At 46.0% G+C, this 19,575-nt stretch overlaps 2 protein-coding genes across 3 annotated transcripts; one reads left to right on the forward strand and one right to left on the reverse strand.

The window, feature by feature from the left end:
• The first annotated feature begins 1,106 nt into the window (after positions 1-1,106).
• Positions 1,107-12,038, forward strand: fbxo46 (F-box protein 46). Its single transcript, XM_010741233.3, has 3 exons — positions 1,107-1,540; positions 7,671-8,298; positions 8,380-12,038. Exons 2-3 carry the CDS (start codon positions 7,819-7,821, stop codon positions 10,213-10,215), a joined length of 2,316 nt encoding a protein of 771 aa, XP_010739535.3. The 5' UTR covers positions 1,107-1,540; positions 7,671-7,818; the 3' UTR covers positions 10,216-12,038.
• On the reverse strand, positions 10,488-18,557 carry slc5a2 (solute carrier family 5 member 2). Of its 2 annotated transcripts, none has more exons than XM_019270074.2 (15): positions 18,459-18,557; positions 18,271-18,342; positions 17,974-18,078; positions 17,792-17,851; positions 17,567-17,671; positions 17,386-17,491; positions 16,758-16,838; positions 15,857-16,086; positions 14,490-14,625; positions 14,224-14,331; positions 13,936-14,086; positions 13,627-13,795; positions 13,332-13,547; positions 12,997-13,132; positions 10,488-12,917 (listed from the first exon to the last, which is right to left on the reverse strand). In XM_019270074.2, the coding sequence occupies exons 1-15, from the start codon at positions 18,555-18,557 to the stop codon at positions 12,748-12,750; spliced, it is 1,944 nt and encodes a 647-aa protein (XP_019125619.2). In that variant the 3' UTR covers positions 10,488-12,747. The 2 variants fall into 2 exon arrangements, with proteins under 2 accessions (XP_019125619.2, XP_010739552.3); XM_010741250.3 differs by having other exon boundaries at positions 12,748-12,914.
• Between the last annotated feature and the right edge of the window lie 1,018 nt (positions 18,558-19,575).

Raw genomic sequence — 19,575 nt, forward strand, 5'->3', positions numbered from 1 at the left:
TATCAGAGTGTAATACAGTAGATGAAGTATTGACTGAACGTCAATAAGGTCTACACTGGAGAAATACGGTTTGCAGATGTACAGCAAGACACACATACAATGCAGCAGTGTCTGGCCCTCTGCTGGACTGAGAAGCGTTTGGGTTTTGTTTTTGTTTTTTTTGTTTTTTTGCAGTTCATCTGAAATGCAAACATGTGCAAAACATACTGACCACTATGACACGCATACTGTATTTCCACCACTACATATCTACAGATTGTGTACTATAGGTAGGCCTATATGCAGTGTAAAGATACTAGTGGAGAACAGCCGGGGCTTAAAGATTCCTATTTGTGTGTTTAATGTCTGACAGACAAGCACGTTTTGGATGAAAGATGAAACTTTAATGATCTCTGTCGCCAAACTAGGTCGTAGAAGCAAATAGATATAGAATGTAATATTTAATATTGAATAAAAAAAATAACACTTTTAGGAAGAAAATGAGAGAGAGACTTTATTAATCCCTCAATGGGGAAATTATTTTTTCACTTTTTTTTAACCCAGCTACCAGTCCACCTTCCATATTTTTGATCCATGCTGGGCTTGAGCCGGCCACCCTCCTGTTCCCAAGCCAGGTCCCAATGGACTGAGCTACTGTGCCCCAATAATAAAGAATAAAAAGATACTGAGATGTGCCAAATGACAGCAGGACTTTCTGCATGTGGTGAAAGGAGATGATGACAGAACGATATTATCTGACCAGAAGCATGAAAAATATGCAACGTGAAAAAATATTGAAGCATAAATATGTAGTATAAATATTAAGTGTGAAATGTGCACTCCATTAGAAGATTGTACATGTGCCTTTTAATTGTGTATGTATATGTATTTTCCTACCTCTCTTTGACACAGTGACCTTTCAATGTTTTTATAGTGTGGTCCAGTCCAGTGATGTGTGTGTGTGTGTGTGTGTGCGTGTGTGGGTGTGCGTGTGCGTGCGTGTGTGTGTGTGTGTGCGTGCGTGCGTGCGTGCGTGTGTGTGTGTGTGTGTGTGTGTGGAGGGGGGGCAGCAGAGGGAGGGAGCTGTGCAGACGCCATATATGGGCACACCACCGACTCTGCGCTGCTATTGGCTGCGGGCCTTATGCAGCTGCTTGTCAACAAGATGGCCTTCCTCCTCCTTGCTGCTGCCGCTTGGACACTGATTATTTTGGTATCCCCGAGAACATACCGTAAAAGCTCGTGTCACTTCTAAATAGATAGCGGGAGAGCGAGCGCTCAGAGTCCTAACAAGGCGTACAGTCAGCTACACTTTGTCCAGACGACTGACAAGAGGCGCACAAGCCTCGGTAGCAGCCGTCATCATCGGACGAGCTTGATAACAGAAAGTAGCTCCTGGCTATTGTCGACGCTAGCTTAGCCTAGCTACGTGGACACGGATAGTTAACTCGTGTCACCTGCATTTAACCAGACCAACTAGTTTGGTCAGGGCGAAATACAACGAGGAAACGTTTGTCATCGACAGTTTCAGGGGCTGTCTGTTGAGACTGACGCTGCTGAGGTAAGTTAACAAAATATATATATATTTTTTTATCTTGTTAGCTTGCTAGCAGGCGCTGTCTTGTTATTATGCAGGTAAGTTGTGCTAGCTCGTTGGCTAACGACGGCTCTGTTTACTACGTGTAACTACGTGTTAATAAACCAGATAAAGTTACTAGAAACGTGTTGGTTTGCGCTCAGTTAGTGTTAAATATGAATAGACCACTTGACCATTTTACTACGACGTTAAGCTAAGTGTTTGCTAGTTGGGTAAGCAGCTAGTGGTTGGCCAGAGACGCTCCAGAAGAAGACGGTCAAAGGTGACTGCTACAATTAAAACTTAACAATCTGATCAATACCGCCGCTGTTTATTTATGTTGTTTGTTGACATCGTACCTTGTTGGTTGTCGCTGGAGAAGTTGGCGTCATTTCAGCTCATTTCGTAGGGTTGTAACCAGGAAAAGTCCGTCTAAAAATAATAACAACACCAAGGATTATATGTGGAGTGTTGTTATTACACATAAATCGTTTGGCACGGATGTAAATGGAGAAACAAGGGACAGTAAGGTTTTTCAAAGCCCACGTCATTGCTGTGATGTTATCAATTTAGTGTTTGTAGGAGCACATTTACATAGAGTACTGTTTGATGCTCATGATTTCCCTCTCCTCCTTTCAGATGTTCAAGCAGCCTAACACACCATGTTGACACGTTGTGATTGTAATGTCAAAGACTTAACTTGTGACAATGTCACAGCACAAACCCACAGACAGCCCCTGCGTGACCAGTCTCTGTCTAGGTGTCCTGACATGAAGCTCTCTGCTCCAGGTGTAATAACGTTCCCGAGCAGACTGCCGGAGCGATGCGTTTGGCTCTATTGTTCTGTTGACAGTTTGCAGCAGAGCTGGCCTGCTGGCTGTTGCTTCGCTCGTATTGTCTTCGCAGGCACACACACGCAGAGAGGGGATATTGAGCTTAAGACTTTTTTGGCATGCTTCGGTATTGTCGTTCGTCAGTCGTTTGGTCGTCTGCCTGAAATGCTGTGTAAGAGTGCAGGAGAGCTGCTGGAGGATGATGGCATGTGGGGGCTGAAACTTTAAAGTCTAATCCCACTTGTTAAATCCTTAAAAGTTAGATCCTAAACTACCGATTAATGGAGATGTAGTACACTGTTTGTTACTGCAAGCAGCCAGCATGGTGAAACCATCATCCTGGTGAGCGTTCATGTCAGGCTGCTCTTGATTTGTATAGGGAAATAACTCTGTCCAGCAGAAATTCAGTGTTGATAGACCTGTCAGTCTGTCACCACGCTAACAGTAGGATAGTAATTTGTGAACACTATCAGTATTTGTGTATGTATTGGGATGATTTGGACTGCAGCAGTAATCCACAGACATTTGCCTCTGGCACAGCAGTGAGTAAGCCATTTGTGTATGAAGACACTCCTTCCAGGCAGAGGAGGAATGATGCACTCTGTGTTATTGACATACACCCTGTTCATAGCTGGCATTAACATGCGTCCTGGGTGATCCAATCACAGGCAGTCAGATCACACATGGTGTTAGAATGTGTCACCACTGTGACCACTTGTGATCAGACCTCACCTCACTTCACCGCTCTGTGTGCAAATAAACACCGGGCCTGTACCCTCCTCAGGGTGTTATCAGTCTAATGTCCGTTTGGCTGTGTAATGCGAATATTCCACTTTGTGTCCTTTTTATTACAGCTCAGCGCCAGACTAAACTCCTACATCAGCCTACATGAGGCTCATGATTACCTGCGCTGTCAACAGCCCAGTAGGAGAAACTGGCATTTTATAACTGGACTATGAACAGGTCACACACTTTAACTTTACTGGCTGTGTGGAAATGTGATGATTTCACATCACAAGTGGTATTATTAAGGCATTAAAGTCAGTCACAGAGGACAGCAGTAGAGCAGGTTGTACCGCCGACTAACTCCAACCACTTGATCAGATCTCACTTCTACGCTCTGTATGCAAAAAAACACATTAAATATTCCTCTTTGCGAAGACAAAATTTGTTGTCGATGGCCCAACAGTAATAGCCAACACGCTGGGACAGAAAGAAAGAAATAACTCCATGTATAATACATTTGCAGAATTTACAAGCAGGCCCAAATAATGCTAAGTTTGTTGTAGACAGCATTTCACAAAGTTTAGGAAGTTTCTCCTCACGACAACTCTAAAGAAGTGTCTTCTGTTTGTTTTACCGGGTTTGGGGACCTTGCAGTTAGTGATGAGTGTGTACACAGATGTGCTGTTTACCTCGGCAGGTCTGAGAGCCCAAACATGTTGTTTGCATCACAGTGAACCAAATGAATATCAGACAGTGTGATTGAACGTGCAGGATTGAGTGATACTGCTAAAAGAATCAAAGCCCTTGGATCTCAGTGCATCTCCTGTGCATTCGCACTCATGCCCAGAGCTGTGTACTCACCCACACGCATGTTAATGCAGGTGTAAACCGCATTATAATGGACATGTACGTGTCTCGCCCGGTCCATTTAACACTGCTCTTCTTTCATTCTACACCGACAGAATATCTCTATTCTCCTCTGACAGTCAATTTGTCAAACAGCTCGGGTACCTAATGATGCAGACCCCGGTGCTGTAGTGCTGCTGCGGCGTCGCTGGCTGCCACTGTGCTCGGATGGGATTTGAAGGATTAGGTTGAGGCAAAAAGCTTTAAACTAAACCCAAGCCTCGATTTGCAGGAGCTTCAAATTCTCAGCGTTAAGTTAAATCGATTGTTTGGAAGTAATGTGGAGTGCTGAAAAGTGATCGGTTTGTTTTTTGGCCAGCGAGTTTCTCAACATTAACCGCAGCTGTCGACCTTGGGTTAACGGTGGCTTTTTTTGTATTGACTTGTAAGCAGTGTGACAGAAACAGAATTCCATACATTTCTCAATAAACATCCAACAACCCAAAGCAACTTGATTTCAAATGGCATCCAAACGCCCCAACAATTAGTTTTTCAGTGAGGATGGGATCTGAAAATACCAGAGTGAAAACTATGATCCACCCCTGCACAGAAAAGCTGGCTGCCCTGCAGCAGCAATTTTAAGAAACAAACATTCTGTTTGCATCAAATCACTGCGCTCCGGTTAAACCGGTCACACATCAGTGTTGACATGTTTACTGTATGTCGTCAGCGGATTTCTCAAACTGAAAAACAATGTTTTAATAAACAGTGTAGTGTTCCTCTTGGTTTGTCTAACAGAGTTTATGAATCATCATCATCTGACAGGAATTTAACAGCTATAAAACGGTCAAATATATGTGTGTTAAGTTGTATTGAAGCACAATAAACGTGACCATAGAGAGGACGAGGTGACAGAATGTAATCTGAACCTGCTGAGACCATCAGGACTAACCTGGCTGTGAATGCTGCTCTTCTTGCCAAATGTTGGCTGCACTGCACAATTCTGTTGTTTGCCAACCAACAGAGGAGGAGCAGGCGGAAGAAGATTTTTTTTTTCTTTCTTTCTTTTTTTTTTATTCTTTCAATACAGTGTTTCAGTAGAAAAATGCTGTGTTGACAGGAGCCATTCTTGTGTGAAAACAAGACTTTTATAGATTGAACTGCTCCAGTGCAGACAGGGCCTCCCTCCTAACCATCCTAAATTCACAGGAGAGTGAGAGCTGTAGTTTGTGTGTGTGTGTGTGTGTTTATCTGTGTGTGTGCACTGTACTGCAGGGCTGCAGCGGGCGGACCGTCTCCCTTCTGGACCCTTATAATACCATCCATTCTGCTATGATGCAGTGAGAGGGAGTTGATGGAGATAGATAATCAAAGTGGTTAAAGCGAGAGAGTCGTGAGGGATCATGTAGAGAAAGGGCAGTAGAAAAAAAAAAGGTTCACTAGGTTTTTTTCCCCCCTCACAACAGTATAATCTGCCTGCTCTTAGCCGAGTTGTTGCCGTGTGATTATAGAGCAAGCTTTTGAATTGGTTCACCACACGGCGTGGGCGGCGTTTGCTTTTTTGCACCTCTGTGAGCCATTCCATTAGTCCAAACGTCCAAAGCACCACCCATTCAGCGTGTCACACAGGAGCACAACAGTGACCTGTTTTTTAGAGCCCGTGGATTGAAGGTGTCCGGTGGCTGAAACGGAAACCAGGCCACTGTGCCATCAACAGTCAGGAAACACTCTTAGACACACGTATTAAAATAAGCTTGTGTTATGCAACAACATTGATCAGGAGGAGTGCTGCAATACTAGCCCGTGCATTAGAACACACCCTGTGTGAACTTATTTTGGCATTCCCACCTAGTCACAGCGCTGTCCAAGCCAGTTTCATTTTAGCCTATTGCTACATCAAACTGAGCCACTCCTAATGGTCGCTTTCCTGCCAGTAACACAGACAACCTTTGGCAAATTGCTGCCCTAACCCCAAGATGTACCGGCACATACGTTTAACAGTGTCAAAAATACGAGGGCAAGAAGGTACATGACGCTTTTTAAAATGAAATTCTCACTAGAGCTGACTGCATGCCCTGTAGCACCCAAATGAGGACAGAAAGAAGTGTGTAGTGAAAGTGAAGGACCTGTCACCAAGATGTTGGACAGTGGTACGTTGTTTTTGACATGCAGCGGTAACCCAGTTTGCAGTTTTCAAATTAATACTCATGTAATGGTTTCGAGCAGAAAATATTCGTCTCTCCGAGTAACACTATTGCGACAGACAAATCCAGCAGCGCCAGGCCAACCCTGAACAGCTACAGATAGTTCATGCAAGAGGGTTACATTATTTCTTGTTGACTGTTTTTTTTTTATCCTGAGCAGAGCCAGTTCAAGAACAAGAGCTCATTTAGTGTTAAAGGGGTTCCCCTGATCTGTACTCCTCTTCCTTCATTCAACCATAGCTTACTATCTAACGTCACTACGTGAATGAATGCGTCTGTGTGTCAGGCTGAAACAAGATATTTCAGAAAATGCTAAACTCATTTTCAATTCCATTTGAGTGATCCTCTAGTTTACTTTTATTCAAAATGTTACAGATGGTTTGATATGTTTTAAATTATTTCATTAAAAAAACATTTGAGAGATCTCCTAAATACCACTACAGGAACCACCAGTGGTACTCGTACCACAGTTTGAGTACTCACCTTTTATCATGTGATCTGTTTCCGTTGAATGGTGTGCTTGTCAACACACGTGCTTGCGCTCATGTTAACAAAAGACACTAAATTGCACAGTGCCAGCAAAAACGGGGTGAGGTGTTTTTCAATATTGTTCAAAGTTAATATGTTTAATCCTAAACTACAGTTTTAAGGCGTAATGTAAGAGGTGACCTCAAAGGAACCAGCTGAGGACAGACGTCTGAGATGTCGCTGCAGGCACTTCAAGCTGTTCTCTGTGGCCGAGGAGGCCTTCAGATCAGCAGAAAGCCAAACAGGTTGCTCCTTACTCCTCTGCTTAAGCACTCCGGCACGTTCCTGGCACTCCCTACAGCTGGCATAGCTGCAAAAGCAAAGCATGCTGGGTGGACTAAAGGCTTCCCCCTGCAGCACAGGCTCTTTGGCAGGGAAAGGGGTTAGGAAAGCTACAGTAGTTTCACTACTACCCCACCCCCCCTCCTGCTGTTTACTAAAAATAGGCCCGATATATGCCTGCATGCTCCTCCTTGTGTTGCCTCCTATTAAGCAAGTCCTCTTGGAAGCGCTGAGAGGAGCAGGTGGAGAGAGAGAGAGAGAGGAGAGTCCATTTGGAGCTTTTGTGTTCCATCTTTGATCTGAAGCCCACAGACACCAAATCTGAAATGGAATCCCTTTAATTTGATTTGCAGGCTCCAAAGCGAGGGAGATGATCTTAGTACACAGGAGCAAATGTAACTGCTAATTAAGTTTGGCCAAAGTAGGAAGCAGGCCAGTTTTGATGAGTTCAGACAGTAGTATGATAGTCTCTGCAGTCTGGTGGCCGGGCTGCTGGTGTGCGAGGCTAGCAGTCTGAACTGTGCCTCGAGGCAACTATTCAATGCAGCCTCAATTGTTAATTGATTATCTGAATTGACCCTGACGAGCATTGTTGCTCTGGAGATATGAACTCAGTGACTGAGCTGCTCTGTAACTGTTCTGTTTCTCTCTTTTCTCCCTCTCTGCCTGCACCTCCACCCTTTCCTGTTGATGCAGGTTGTATGCCCAGTGTTGCCGGTGAGCTTGCCGACAGACAGTGCCCATCAGGTCGGCACTGTGACGGGGAGCCCGACAATGAGAGCTCTGGCTCTGGGTGTTTGCTGGCCAGCATAGATGCCGATATGCCCCGGTGGTCCGCATCCTGATGGACCGAGACACCTTCTCCCACATCCGTCTGTGGTGCCCTCGCCCCTTTGGCACCTACTCCCAGAACAAAGCAAGGAGCCCGGGCTCAGGGGGCAGCAGCGGAGGCGGCGGTGGGACGGGGTCCCCCTCCCTCTGCAAGGCTGAGCCCTCTCCAGGTGCCAGAAGGACGGTGGATGGAAGCGAAGATGGGGGCATGATAGTGGGGGTTCAGGAAGAGAATGGAGAAGAGGACGATGTGGGCTCAGAGAACACTCCACCTGAAACTGAGCTCGTGTCCAGCTCTCTGACACAGAGCCAGGCCCCTCCTTCTTCTTCAGCCCCTCCTTCGCCACCCTCTTCTGGGTCCCAGATGGAAGATGGCCGCGTGCTGTTAGACACCTGGTATGTCATTAAGCCAGGCAACACCAAGGAGAAGATAGCCTTCTTTGTCGCACACCAGTTCAGTGGAGCAGGCCAGCCCAGACCCAGCGCCATGAAGGTCAGGAGCTGAAACAAAATGTGCTTCTTTTTTTTTTTAGTACAATTTTTAAACTAAACATGAACATTTCCCTCTCCACAGGTTAAAGGTAACTGGGCAACTGACTGCAGTAAAGCCAAAAGACGAAGGCGATGCTCATCCTACGACCCTCCGACTCGCTCCCAAGCGTCAGAGCCGCACGTCAGCCATGACTCCCCCGTCGCGCCTCCAGGCCCCGATGAGCCACATCTAGGAGGGGTGAGCGAGACAGACCTGCTGTCTGTGGCAGAGATGGTTGCCTTGGTTGAACAAAGGACCGCCATGGCCATCCAGGGAATTGTGGCTGCTCATGGGAACCAACCCCACCACCAGCCCCCTACTACAACTACTACTAGTCAGGGCCTTACCCCCCACCAGCACACCCTCCTCCGGGGCACAATGTCAGACCCCTCTCCTGTGGCGTTCGTGTCAGACAGTTCAAATGGCCAGCCCTCCAAAGAGACCCAGGAGCCCTCGTCTCCCATCCAGACAGACCAGGAGCTGGAGGAGGAGCAGCAGGAGTCATGCAGGGTAGCCCAGACCATTGCGCACTTTGAGTCCCAGAACTTGGAGAACCGGCTCCATCTGGGTGCTGGACCTGCAACAGACTCTTCCACTCGAGACAGAGAAAAGGAGCGTAGGAGAGGAGGAGAGTCGGGCGTTGTAACCCCTCCTCCGCCCCCCAGCCACAGTCATGGTGAGGTTAGGATAGCTTTCCGAGTGTCAAATCTGGACCCGCGGTCTCAGCTGGAGCCAGCTGGCAGGTCTCGCTGTATGTTCATGAGCTGTGGCGGTGGGGGTAACCAGGCAGCAGCCAGGGCCAAAGAGAAAATCACCTGTGACCTCTACCAGCTCGTCAGCCCCTCATCTAGAGACCCCAGTAGTTTGCTGCTCGCTGCCACAACTGCTGCCCCCAAAACAGATGGAGACCTCCATCACCCGGACAGGCAGGCCTGTGGCAGCCCGGACCTGACCCAGGAGCTTTCCTCTGGGGAGAAGAAAGCTGTGGGTATGGGGCGAGAGCGAGTGACTGGCTTCCATGTGGAGGTGGTGGTGACAGGTGCTGTGGACCAATGTGTGTTTTATGGCAAGGACAGTACAGAGAATGTGCAGGAGGAGACGGTGTGTTTCGCTATGCCGGGTGGGGGAGGGGGTGGTGGGGGTGTAGGCAGCTCCACGGACCCTTCATCAGATGATCCCCCTCCTGGACAGCTCTTCTTCCTTCAGCCCCCTCGGGGCCCAGAGGAGGATGTAAAAGGAACGGGCACTGGCAGTGGGTCAGGAATGTGCTCTTTGGACTGTGCCAACAACAACAGTCCTGGGTCGGGTGTGGCAGTGGGCCCTGGGGAGCGTGCTCCTCGACCGGATTCTCCCAGTGTAGGGGACGACTGTTCGGACCCTTCGCTCTGTCGCCTCTACCGCCATGTGTCCCACGACTTCCTGGAGATCAGATTTCAGATCCAGCGCCTCCTTGAACCACGCCAGTACATGCTGCTGCTGCCTGACCACATCATGGTCAACATCTTCAGCTACCTGCCGACCCGCTCGCTGGCAGCCCTCAAGTGCACCTGTCACTACTTCAAGGTGCTGATCGAGACATACGGGGTGCGGGCGGTGGATTCCCGCTGGAATCAAGACCCTCTCTACAGGGACGACCCCTGCAAGCAGTGTAAGCGGCAGTATGAGCGCGGGGACGTTTCCCTCTGCCGCTGGCACCCCAAACCTTACCACCACGACCTGCCTTATGGACGTTCCTACTGGATGTGCTGCCGGCGTACAGACAAGGACACACCGGGCTGCCGCGTTGGGCTCCACGATAACAATTGGGTCCAGCAGCCTGCTGATGGCTCTCAGCCCATTCGCACCAAGAGGGAGGACAGGAGGGAGGAGGCCAGATAGAGAGGACAGAGAACACCTCACACATACCAACTATCATCTCCTCCTGCTCGCCTCCTTCCTTGTCCCTCTCATCTGTGAGTAAAGAGAGGAGTACATGGAGAATTGGCACTCCAGGACTGTTTTTGTTTTTCTTTGCTCCAGCACTCCCCTCTCACACTTGCCCTCAGTTAGAGGGCGGTTGGGAGGTAAAGAAGGAAGAGAGGTGTGTCACTCTCCTTGCCTTTTGTGTTTCAAACCCTCCAGAATCCTCCACTGTGCTCCAGAGTGGCGTCTTTTTTTTTTTTTAAAGGTTTGCATACCGGGGTTGGGGTCCCCTCCTGCTGCTGTCAGACAGCCCTCTTTCTGCCTCTTACTCATCCGGGTTTCTGTCTTAACTCCGTACACAGTCGTTAGGTAACTCATGTGAAAACTTTGCAGTGTATTTTGATTGAGATTAGCATTCATAAAGTGACGCATAGAAATGTAAAGCCCCAGAGCCTGCTTACTGTCCCCCCCCTCCCAATACTTGTTCTGTGTTGTATCACCAACCTCCACGTTCGCTGTACAATGGTGCTTCGAGGAATGAGCTGTGCTGAGTCCAACAGATGTAAAAGTTTCCAGTGGTTGAATGTTCAGCCTCGCTATAGAAATGTGATTGTATAAAGCAAACTTGATTTTCCGTTGTACATGATCGCCATTTGTACGTGTCCCGCGCTCGCCATGCGTTTCTATTTCTCTGAATGTGCTGTAATGTCGTACTATGTTGATTAGTCCCCTGATGATGCTGCTGAAATCATTGCCTGTGTCACTGACATTAATCCTGACATAGCCATACCATTGGTTAATGACAGGCACAGTCTCACCACACTCTGAGACCTGTTCTTGTCATTGCTTCAGAGCGGACCCTAACCTTGCTGACCAGCCATAAAGAGGAGTACTTTCTGGTTTACAGAGAATTCTGGGAGATGGACCAGTGGGATTGAATGGGATTAAAAAAGAGAAACTTGATGTCACTTTGGAAAGGCCTGATGTCACTTTGTATGGTTTGATTGACTTTGCTTGTTTGCCATTTTGGTTGTTTTTTTTGTTTTTGGTTTGGCTGTTTTATTGGGATGTGTGTCAGAGAATGTTTGCTGTTGTATTTGCTTTTATTCTTGAGGACTGTGTTCTCCCCGTATCGGTCTGTCACCCTACTCGACCTGCAAAGATGTGTTTTTCGAATACTCCATCTTTGTTTTAACCTCCAGCTTCCCTTCCTCTCCACCTCCCCTCCGTCCTCCAAATATGGCAGAGAGGGCAGCGTTTGCCAAAGCCGTCGTTCATGCTTCGAAGCGGGTGAAACCAACTACCACAGACAGCAAAAACTCTCTACACCAGCTTCCAGCCTTAAAAGCCCCCCTACCTCTTACCCACCCTGCAGGAGATCGAGGTGTCAGATACCTCACAGATGATCAAGAGTATTGGGAGTTGCACAGGACCCTGTAAGCGTCTCAACTTAAGACGCTCGATAGCCTCCACCCAGCTCTACTGGATCCACCCATAACTCTTCAGTGTGGGAGTGTAAGATGAACAGTGCCTGGTGACGGCTCTGACTCTTCATTCTTGGGAAAAAAAACCTCTTTCTGTCTCCACCACCCTCCTCATTGCTGACCCCCCCCCCTGCAAACTGACAGACTGGACGTTAAAGAAACTGATGTGATGAATGATGCTGAAACTCTGCATGGAGGTGGGAAGATGGTTGGGTAGTCATGGGAGAACTCTGTAGGTTCCAGACATGTACAATGCTAATGGGAAATATCTGCTTAAATAAAAACAGAAGTGATGATTAAAACTGGAAATCTGAATCACGAGCTGCTTTGTGTGGTCACTTATAATCAACCAACGATGCCTTTAACACTGTTCACGTAACAGTGATGCTTATCAAGCCTTATCAGAGCTGAACTGAGTGCCGACTGCTGTGATTAAATGATCAAATCAGACTCAGGAGAGCTAGAAAATCACATCAGCCTACTACGTGAACTCCTGAGTATGAACTGTTTGACATACATTACTTATCTCGTATAGTGTGTAGGTGTGTGCTGTAACGTCTTCAGTTCATCCATTTCATTGATTTCTGGAGTCAAACTTTTAAAAGCGGTTAAAAAAAGTGTTAAACGGGGCTACTTGATGCTTTATTGAGTTTACATTTTACCTGGCTTCCAAATCATTTTGTTTTTTTCCCCCTCACACCTTTGATTTCAGTGCTGGAAGCAGGCGCAGATTGACTTGTGATTGAATCAAACGTGTAACAGGATACACTAATGGCATTCTAACTTGATCAGACATTTTTAGACTGTGGTACACGCACTCCTTAAAACCGGAAAAGTGCATTGAACGATCACAGCCGACAGAAGTGAGACCATGTGTGGTATACTTGCCTGATTTTAAATGCAAAAACACATAGATGATCTACAGTGCAGTGACATGTGATTGCCAACAGACGGCAGCACTGTTGTATTTATCTTTGAGTCTTTTGAAGATGATCACAAGTCCCCACTTAAATGAACAGGACTGTTAAGCATAGTAACCCCACATAAAAACTGCTACAGCCATCATAACGAGAGCATTCGCATCCACAGTGTACTTCCACACCGGGTCCTCTCTGATGTCAGGCCGTGTCTCTGATGCCTCAGGAGTGTCCTGCTGATCAGCCCGAGAGCCAGAGTTTTCTTCCTCTTGAGCTGCTGAGAGGAAGAGAGATGAGTCAGTACTTCCTGTGAGGGTGTTTGTTCCATTCGTCTAGCTCTGTGACTTCTTTTATACCTGTATTATTGTCGTTTTTCTCCCTCATCCTCTCCTCAGCGTCTCTCCGGGCTCTTCTCCCTTTCTCCTCTTGCTCCCAGTCCAAATCCTTCCTCTCCTCTTTGGAGTGACGCAGGCTGAACACAAGACGATGTAGCTGAAAGAAAAGACAAGAGAGCAGCATTTGTACATTTTTATCTTCAGTCCGATTGCAGATCAAGGTTCTCTAAATGTTTTGTGTGTTGTATAGGGGTCCAGTTGACGGGTTAACCCTAACCCTAACCATTGAAGGTATACCTGCTACACAGGGATCTGGGGTCTTGTGTGAGTAGTCTTGTGAGTAAGAAGTCACTTACGTGTTGGTCCTCTATGGGCTCGGTGCAGTAGCTGACCACCAGCACCAGTACTGATGTACAGAAGAAGAGTATGATTCCAAAGTGGAGGTAATGGATCCCACACACCAAGAAAGGGCAGTCAGAGGGGAAAATACAGTTGCCGGTACCGAACCAGAACTCAGGCAGCAACCGACACAGACCTATCACCAGGCCACCTATCAGGCCCCAGAAGGCACCCTGGAGGTGAAGGCAGGTTGGAAATGATTTAATCCTGTCATTTAGAATATGTTATCACCATTTGAATGTGCCATGTCACCGTTTCATTGACCCTCTTCACAAACACAGCCAGGAAGAAGACTGAGGCGATAGGTGGAGCCAGGTAGCTTGAGACTGACTGGATGTAATCAAACAGCTGACCGCTCTGAGCCGCCTGGACAACTGGGATCCAGCAGATACTGACGGCTACAATGCACAGAACCCATACTCTGAATGGGAGAGGAGACATAAGAACAGGTAACATAGGGGAGGCGGAAGGAAAGTCGATGAGGAAAGCGAGACAGAGTCAAAGGATTTGAATGTCTTTGCATCAAGGTAACATTTGTTTTCCATAGCGGCTTCTGTTTACCTGCCCACAATGATGAGCTCGCGCTCGGTGGCCTGCGGTCTGATGCGAGTCCAGATGTCCATCGTGAAGAGAGTGCTGCTGCTGTTAAAGATGGAGGCCAAAGAGGACATGAGGGCAGCCAACATCACAGCCAGCATCAGACCTCGTAACCCTGCACAGGTGTGTGGCAGGAAGGAAGGTGTGTGGAAGAAGAGGGGGAGGTTAGAGGAAGGTTTGGGATGGGATACGGAAAAAAAAGATCAAACTTCTCTTCCTTTTTAAAGGTAGTCATCGTTCACGTGTCCTTACCGTTCGGCATGATCGACACCACCAGTTTGGGATAAGCAATGTTGGAGCAGCCGACCTCAGTCCCACATACACTCTTACACACCTCAGGGACAACACAGCCAACCTCATCTACAAGCAAATGAAATCACACACGTGAAGATACAGAATACTTTTCTCTCTAGACGTCAAACTTTTGCTGAATAAAAGTACAACCACACCCCCGACAACCCTGTTTTTGTCAACTCTGTTCAAAAGAGGATTTGGAAGGACAAATTTAAGCCACAGACCGGGGTAGAGAACCCTGCTGATCATGCCGGGGAACACCATGAGGAACATGGGCAGCAGTTTCAGGTAGCCACACATGATGCAGCCGGCCTTCACGTGGGTCAGACTACGAGCCGCGAGGCACCGCTGCACTATCACCTTAGAGAAATACAAGACAGGACGGATTACTTTGTGTTTGCATTCATCATCATGTGAGATATTATATTATTTCTATACAGAGAGCAGGGCTGTAAATGTAGTTGAGGTTTGTACAGAGTTTGGGTTCGGTTTGTGAGCAAGCACCAAAGGGTTCAATCGATTTTTCTATGAGGAGAAGTTGGTTTGGTAAACAAGTAGACATGTTTTAATAGAAAAACAAATCTATATTATTTGGATCAGTATTCACATAACTGCACAAACTGAAGAAGCTTAAAGAGCACATTATGTAGATGGAATCAAATACCTCTTGGCTGCTATCACTCTGCTGACATATCGATCAAGTCTTAGTTTCTTTACTAAAGTTGTACATGGCTGTGAGGAAGGCTGCGTGCAGAAAGACACTTCATTTTTAATAAATGCAGTTGTCTTTGGCTGCAGTGCGGTTCTTCAAGTCTTCCTGCTCATTCCTGCTCATCTGTTCATCGAGTTGAACCAGGTCATCGGGTTTACTTGCCTGGACTTCGGGGATGCATTATTGGTTAAGTAAATTACAGCCAAGTGATTTGCTGTAGCTCCTGTGAGTCCCCCACAATGCCTCATAAATACAGAGAGCAGTATCCACAGCAAGAGTGAGAAAGTTTGAAGGCTTTGAGCCAAACTGTGAAATAATTGCATCACAATACCTTCATTTTTATCCCTTTATAGTCCGATTATTTGCCAAAAAGGGAGCAGGGAGGATGATCTTTCTTCTTTACCTTTCTTGTCCATTTGAACAAATGAGCAATGAATCTGTCTTTAATTGGACTTGATTCAAAGGTAAAGTGACCACATCAAATCACATAGATACCTTTTAGCAGGACTGTTTATCTGGTGTAACCTTTGATTAGAATTAGCCGCTGCATTATTTGTATAGTATAACTAATTATTAATTATAATCAATTCTATTTATTTCTTTATTTTTACAGGCACAGTGCCCAAATTGCACCAGAGTTAGCTAACAGCTCATTTGCATCTGTTGTTACAGGCCAGGTAGACAAAGTACAACCACAACACAATAAATACTCCATAGAAAACAGCATAACACCTGATAAACACAAGACAGTCACTGGTGGTGACACCTTTGTGCTGCGCTGAGAGTTTGTGGCTGGTTTTAATCTCTGCAAAGCTTCCTGAAAGTTTCTGGGGATAGTATTCCACTTCCACACACTACTTGACTGAGCGAGATATTCACCTGGTCTGTACACCAGTACCAGCCACCCACTATAGCAATCCCAAACACCACACCAGGCCAGGGCAGGTCCCCGGTGGTTGGGTCCCTCAGAAGGTTAAAGGCATCCGGTCTCGGGGTGTAGCAGTGAGAGGAGATGTTGTAGCGTTCAGGATCCATGGAGGAGAAATTAGCGGGTGTAGCAGAGCTGTATTTGGCCAGCAGAGCGTTGTAGCCTCCCACTTCTGAAAAAGCTAGAGGTGATAGTTTTTTTTAAATCATTTAATGGGTCAGTTTAAACAAAGTATGGATGTATGTAGTTCCTCCTGGACCAGAGTTTGATGGTGTTCACCCCCAAATTCCATTGTTTTTAAATTCTTGGTCAAATGAAACCGTTTCAAGTAAAACAGTAAGCGCACTGCGTTCAATCTTTCCTGCTCAGCTCAGTCATCCAGAGCTCTTGTTGTCTGACATGGTCCTAACTGAAGATATGAGTCAGCTGCTGAGTCAGCACTATCTTCTCAACGCATCACCAATTTAGAAAAAAAGAAGGTGGCTGTTGTTTTCCTCCTCCTCCTCCTCTGGTTTTCTCACTTACTTTAATCTCGTCTGCAAATACAAGTCCAGTCCATATTGACCTTTTATGAAAAAAAAATCAATAATGCTGTTAAGGGAGCAGTTGTTGTTGTTGTCGGTGGTGGTGTTTTGCCGGTTAGAGGTACGAGTTTTGTGGCTCTGCAGTGTCAGCGTACTGTACACCACCGCAGTGAAATGAATGATTACTGACCATACTTAATCTATGTCCTGTTGTTGCTGCTGGGGAGTGACATATAGCCAAAGGTCTGCAGGTGATCGTATTGTGTGTGTAGAGTGAATGAAAAGTACATTGGAAGATTAAATATGATGTTGTATAAATTGTACTTACAGAAGCCAGTGAGGACGAAGGCACCAGCGATGATAACAAAAGTCTGAAATGTGTCAGTGTACATCAGAGCAGCCAGGCCGCCTGGTAACACGGTAACACACACACACACACACACACACACACACGCACGCACACGCACACACACACACACACACACACACGCACGCACCTTACAATACGTACACTAACGGAGATCTTGATATTTACTTCAGTGATTTTGTATTGCACTTTCATAAACTTCCAAGAGACACATTTAAAAAAGGATGGTTAAAACTGAGGCAGCAGAGTCCTTAATAAGCATAGAGCTCCAAAAACACTACATTTCCCACAATGCAACAAATCACAACACATCATTTCCTTAACATCTCTCTGTCTTGGCACTTAGCCCACATCTTTTAAAGTGCACCCAGTTTGTAACGGAGGTTTTCTGCTAAAAGTGTAGCGTTCAAAACCTCAGGCAAGATAACCAGGGTTATTTTCTCCCTTCAGTCACAGAAGACGTTTTGGCATTTTAATAGGCTAAAAAAAAATGTAGTTTTACTTATGAAAACAAGTACCTTTATATAAAAACCTTCATATAGCTTTATGGACCAGGTTCTGAACACACACACACACAAACTCTACATACCTGTGACAGTGTACAAGGCTGTTATTAACAGAAGGGTGATGACGGCCACGTAGATGTTCCACCCTAATGCCTGCTGGATAAACACAGCTCCTGAAAACATATCCACCTGGAGACAGACAGACAGGTGGATGAATAAAAAAGCAAGACTGTGTGTTTTTTCTCACTGTGGGTGATGACTCACTGAGATCTTGGTGAAAATGTAGAGGAACAGAGATATAACAGAGAGGTAGAGGCTGATCCTGGTCCCTCCGAACCTCTTCTTCAGGTACTGGGGCATTGTGATCACCTAACACAGCATATTTCATACAGTAGTATTGGAAATGACAGAAATCATCATATCAGTGAATGATAACGCTGATTAACATATATTGATGCTGAAATGATAATACAGCCTTGAACTACTTACCCCAGCTGTGAGGTAGACAGGTACAAACAACCAGCCTAGCAGCAGCACGATGAACAGGGCCTGAAACACGTCCACCGGTCCATTCAGGGGTTTTTCAAGTTATTCAAGCATCTATTCAGTGATTAATGGGAATAAAACTGCAGATTTGTACCAGCTACCAGTGCGTGTATAGTGTGACTTACATTCCACTCAAACCCCCCCACAGCGATGCCTCCAGCTGCCCCAGTGCCTGCTAAGCCCACAAAGTGACCACTACCAATGTTGCTGGCAAACAGAGACGCACCAACCTGATTTCAACAAGAAAAGCACATGAAAACCAAATCATGTAGCATCATATAGTATGAAGACTATGACCAGAACCAGAGAAATGAGTGCATAGTATAAAGCATACTGATCCAACTAAATCTTTACAGAGTTGTATGTTGCCCCATTGCTGGAAGGAACTACAAGATTTTCTACATGCTCTACATTGAACTCACCGGCCACCAGGTCATGGTGCGCCCCGCCAGGAAATACCCTCTGACTGTCCCGCGGTTGGTTCGAAACATGGACTAAAACACAGGCGGGGGACGAATTCTGTTATTCTCACAAACCAAACGCAACGTCAGCTTCTCCTTTACATTCTTTATTCAGTCATTAAGACCTCCTGATAATTAGTTTCACTCACCCAAATGCCGACACCGATAACCATGACGAAATACCCAACAATGATGGCGATGTCTGCTGGGTTGTTGATGGTCACTTTGCCTGATGAGGGGTTCTCCATTGCTCCACTTGTGCTTGAATACACTGTTTGACCTGTAGCTTAATTTTATTACCTTATTTATCTTCTAAGATAAAGATCTCCTAAGATAGACCTGAACGTAGATGACCAAAGAGCTACAAGGAAAGTATCGGTTAAAGACTGATGCATGTGGGGTCGTCAGTATAGAGAGAGAACTTTGGCCAGCTCTGACAATGGGCAGATCCAGCAGTTTATTCATTAGAGTAATTATTAACGCCAAAACCATGAAAAACAGGGTTCCGTGTCATAGTTCCACTTGATTTTCAACTCTTTACATGCAGAAATGTAGACTTGTATCTATTGTTGACCTTCTTATCTGCCCCCATACTTATTAATCAAGTGCTTCATCAAAAGCTCTTGCAGTTGTGAAAGAAAAACAGTAAAAAAAAAAAACATGTAAGCAAATAGTCCTTTAATCGTTTGAGAGCACTGCTTTCATCAAAACCTTTCAGTTCACAAACTTGATTAGATTGTACAAATGAGGGCAGCTTTCACTTCTCTGAATGGACACAAAGTTGTGTGGGTGTGCATCATGTGTAGAACGAACTCGTGTTGAATAGATTTACGCCTCGGCATAGAAAACATGCATGCGCACACAATCACTTTTCACATGTCATACAAAGCTGTAAGCACACGGAGGGAAAGGAAAATCAACTGCATTTCAGAGTGAAAATTCAGAACACGTTATTGGAAAATGTGTGCGTGGACACTAAACTGAAGCTCACGTCTCTTGACCAATAAAAACATTAGATTTGTTTTGCCAATCTGACTGACTCAATGTGTTTATCTCATACTCAACAGGTATGAATTCTTAAGATATCAGATGAGCTCAAACATCTCTGCTATCCCTCTGACTCTTCAGGACTCGAGATAATTATAACCTGCCCTAATCACTTTTTTTGACCCAGCAGATGAAGGTCCCTCCATCTAATCCTGACTCATCCCTGCTGTATCTACTAAAATGACACTGGCAGAGCACGAGTGCATTTTAGTGATCAAT

The sequence above is a fragment of the Larimichthys crocea genome, chromosome VII, assembly GCF_000972845.2.
Source record: "Larimichthys crocea isolate SSNF chromosome VII, L_crocea_2.0, whole genome shotgun sequence".
Taxonomy (NCBI): Eukaryota; Metazoa; Chordata; class Actinopteri; family Sciaenidae; genus Larimichthys; species Larimichthys crocea.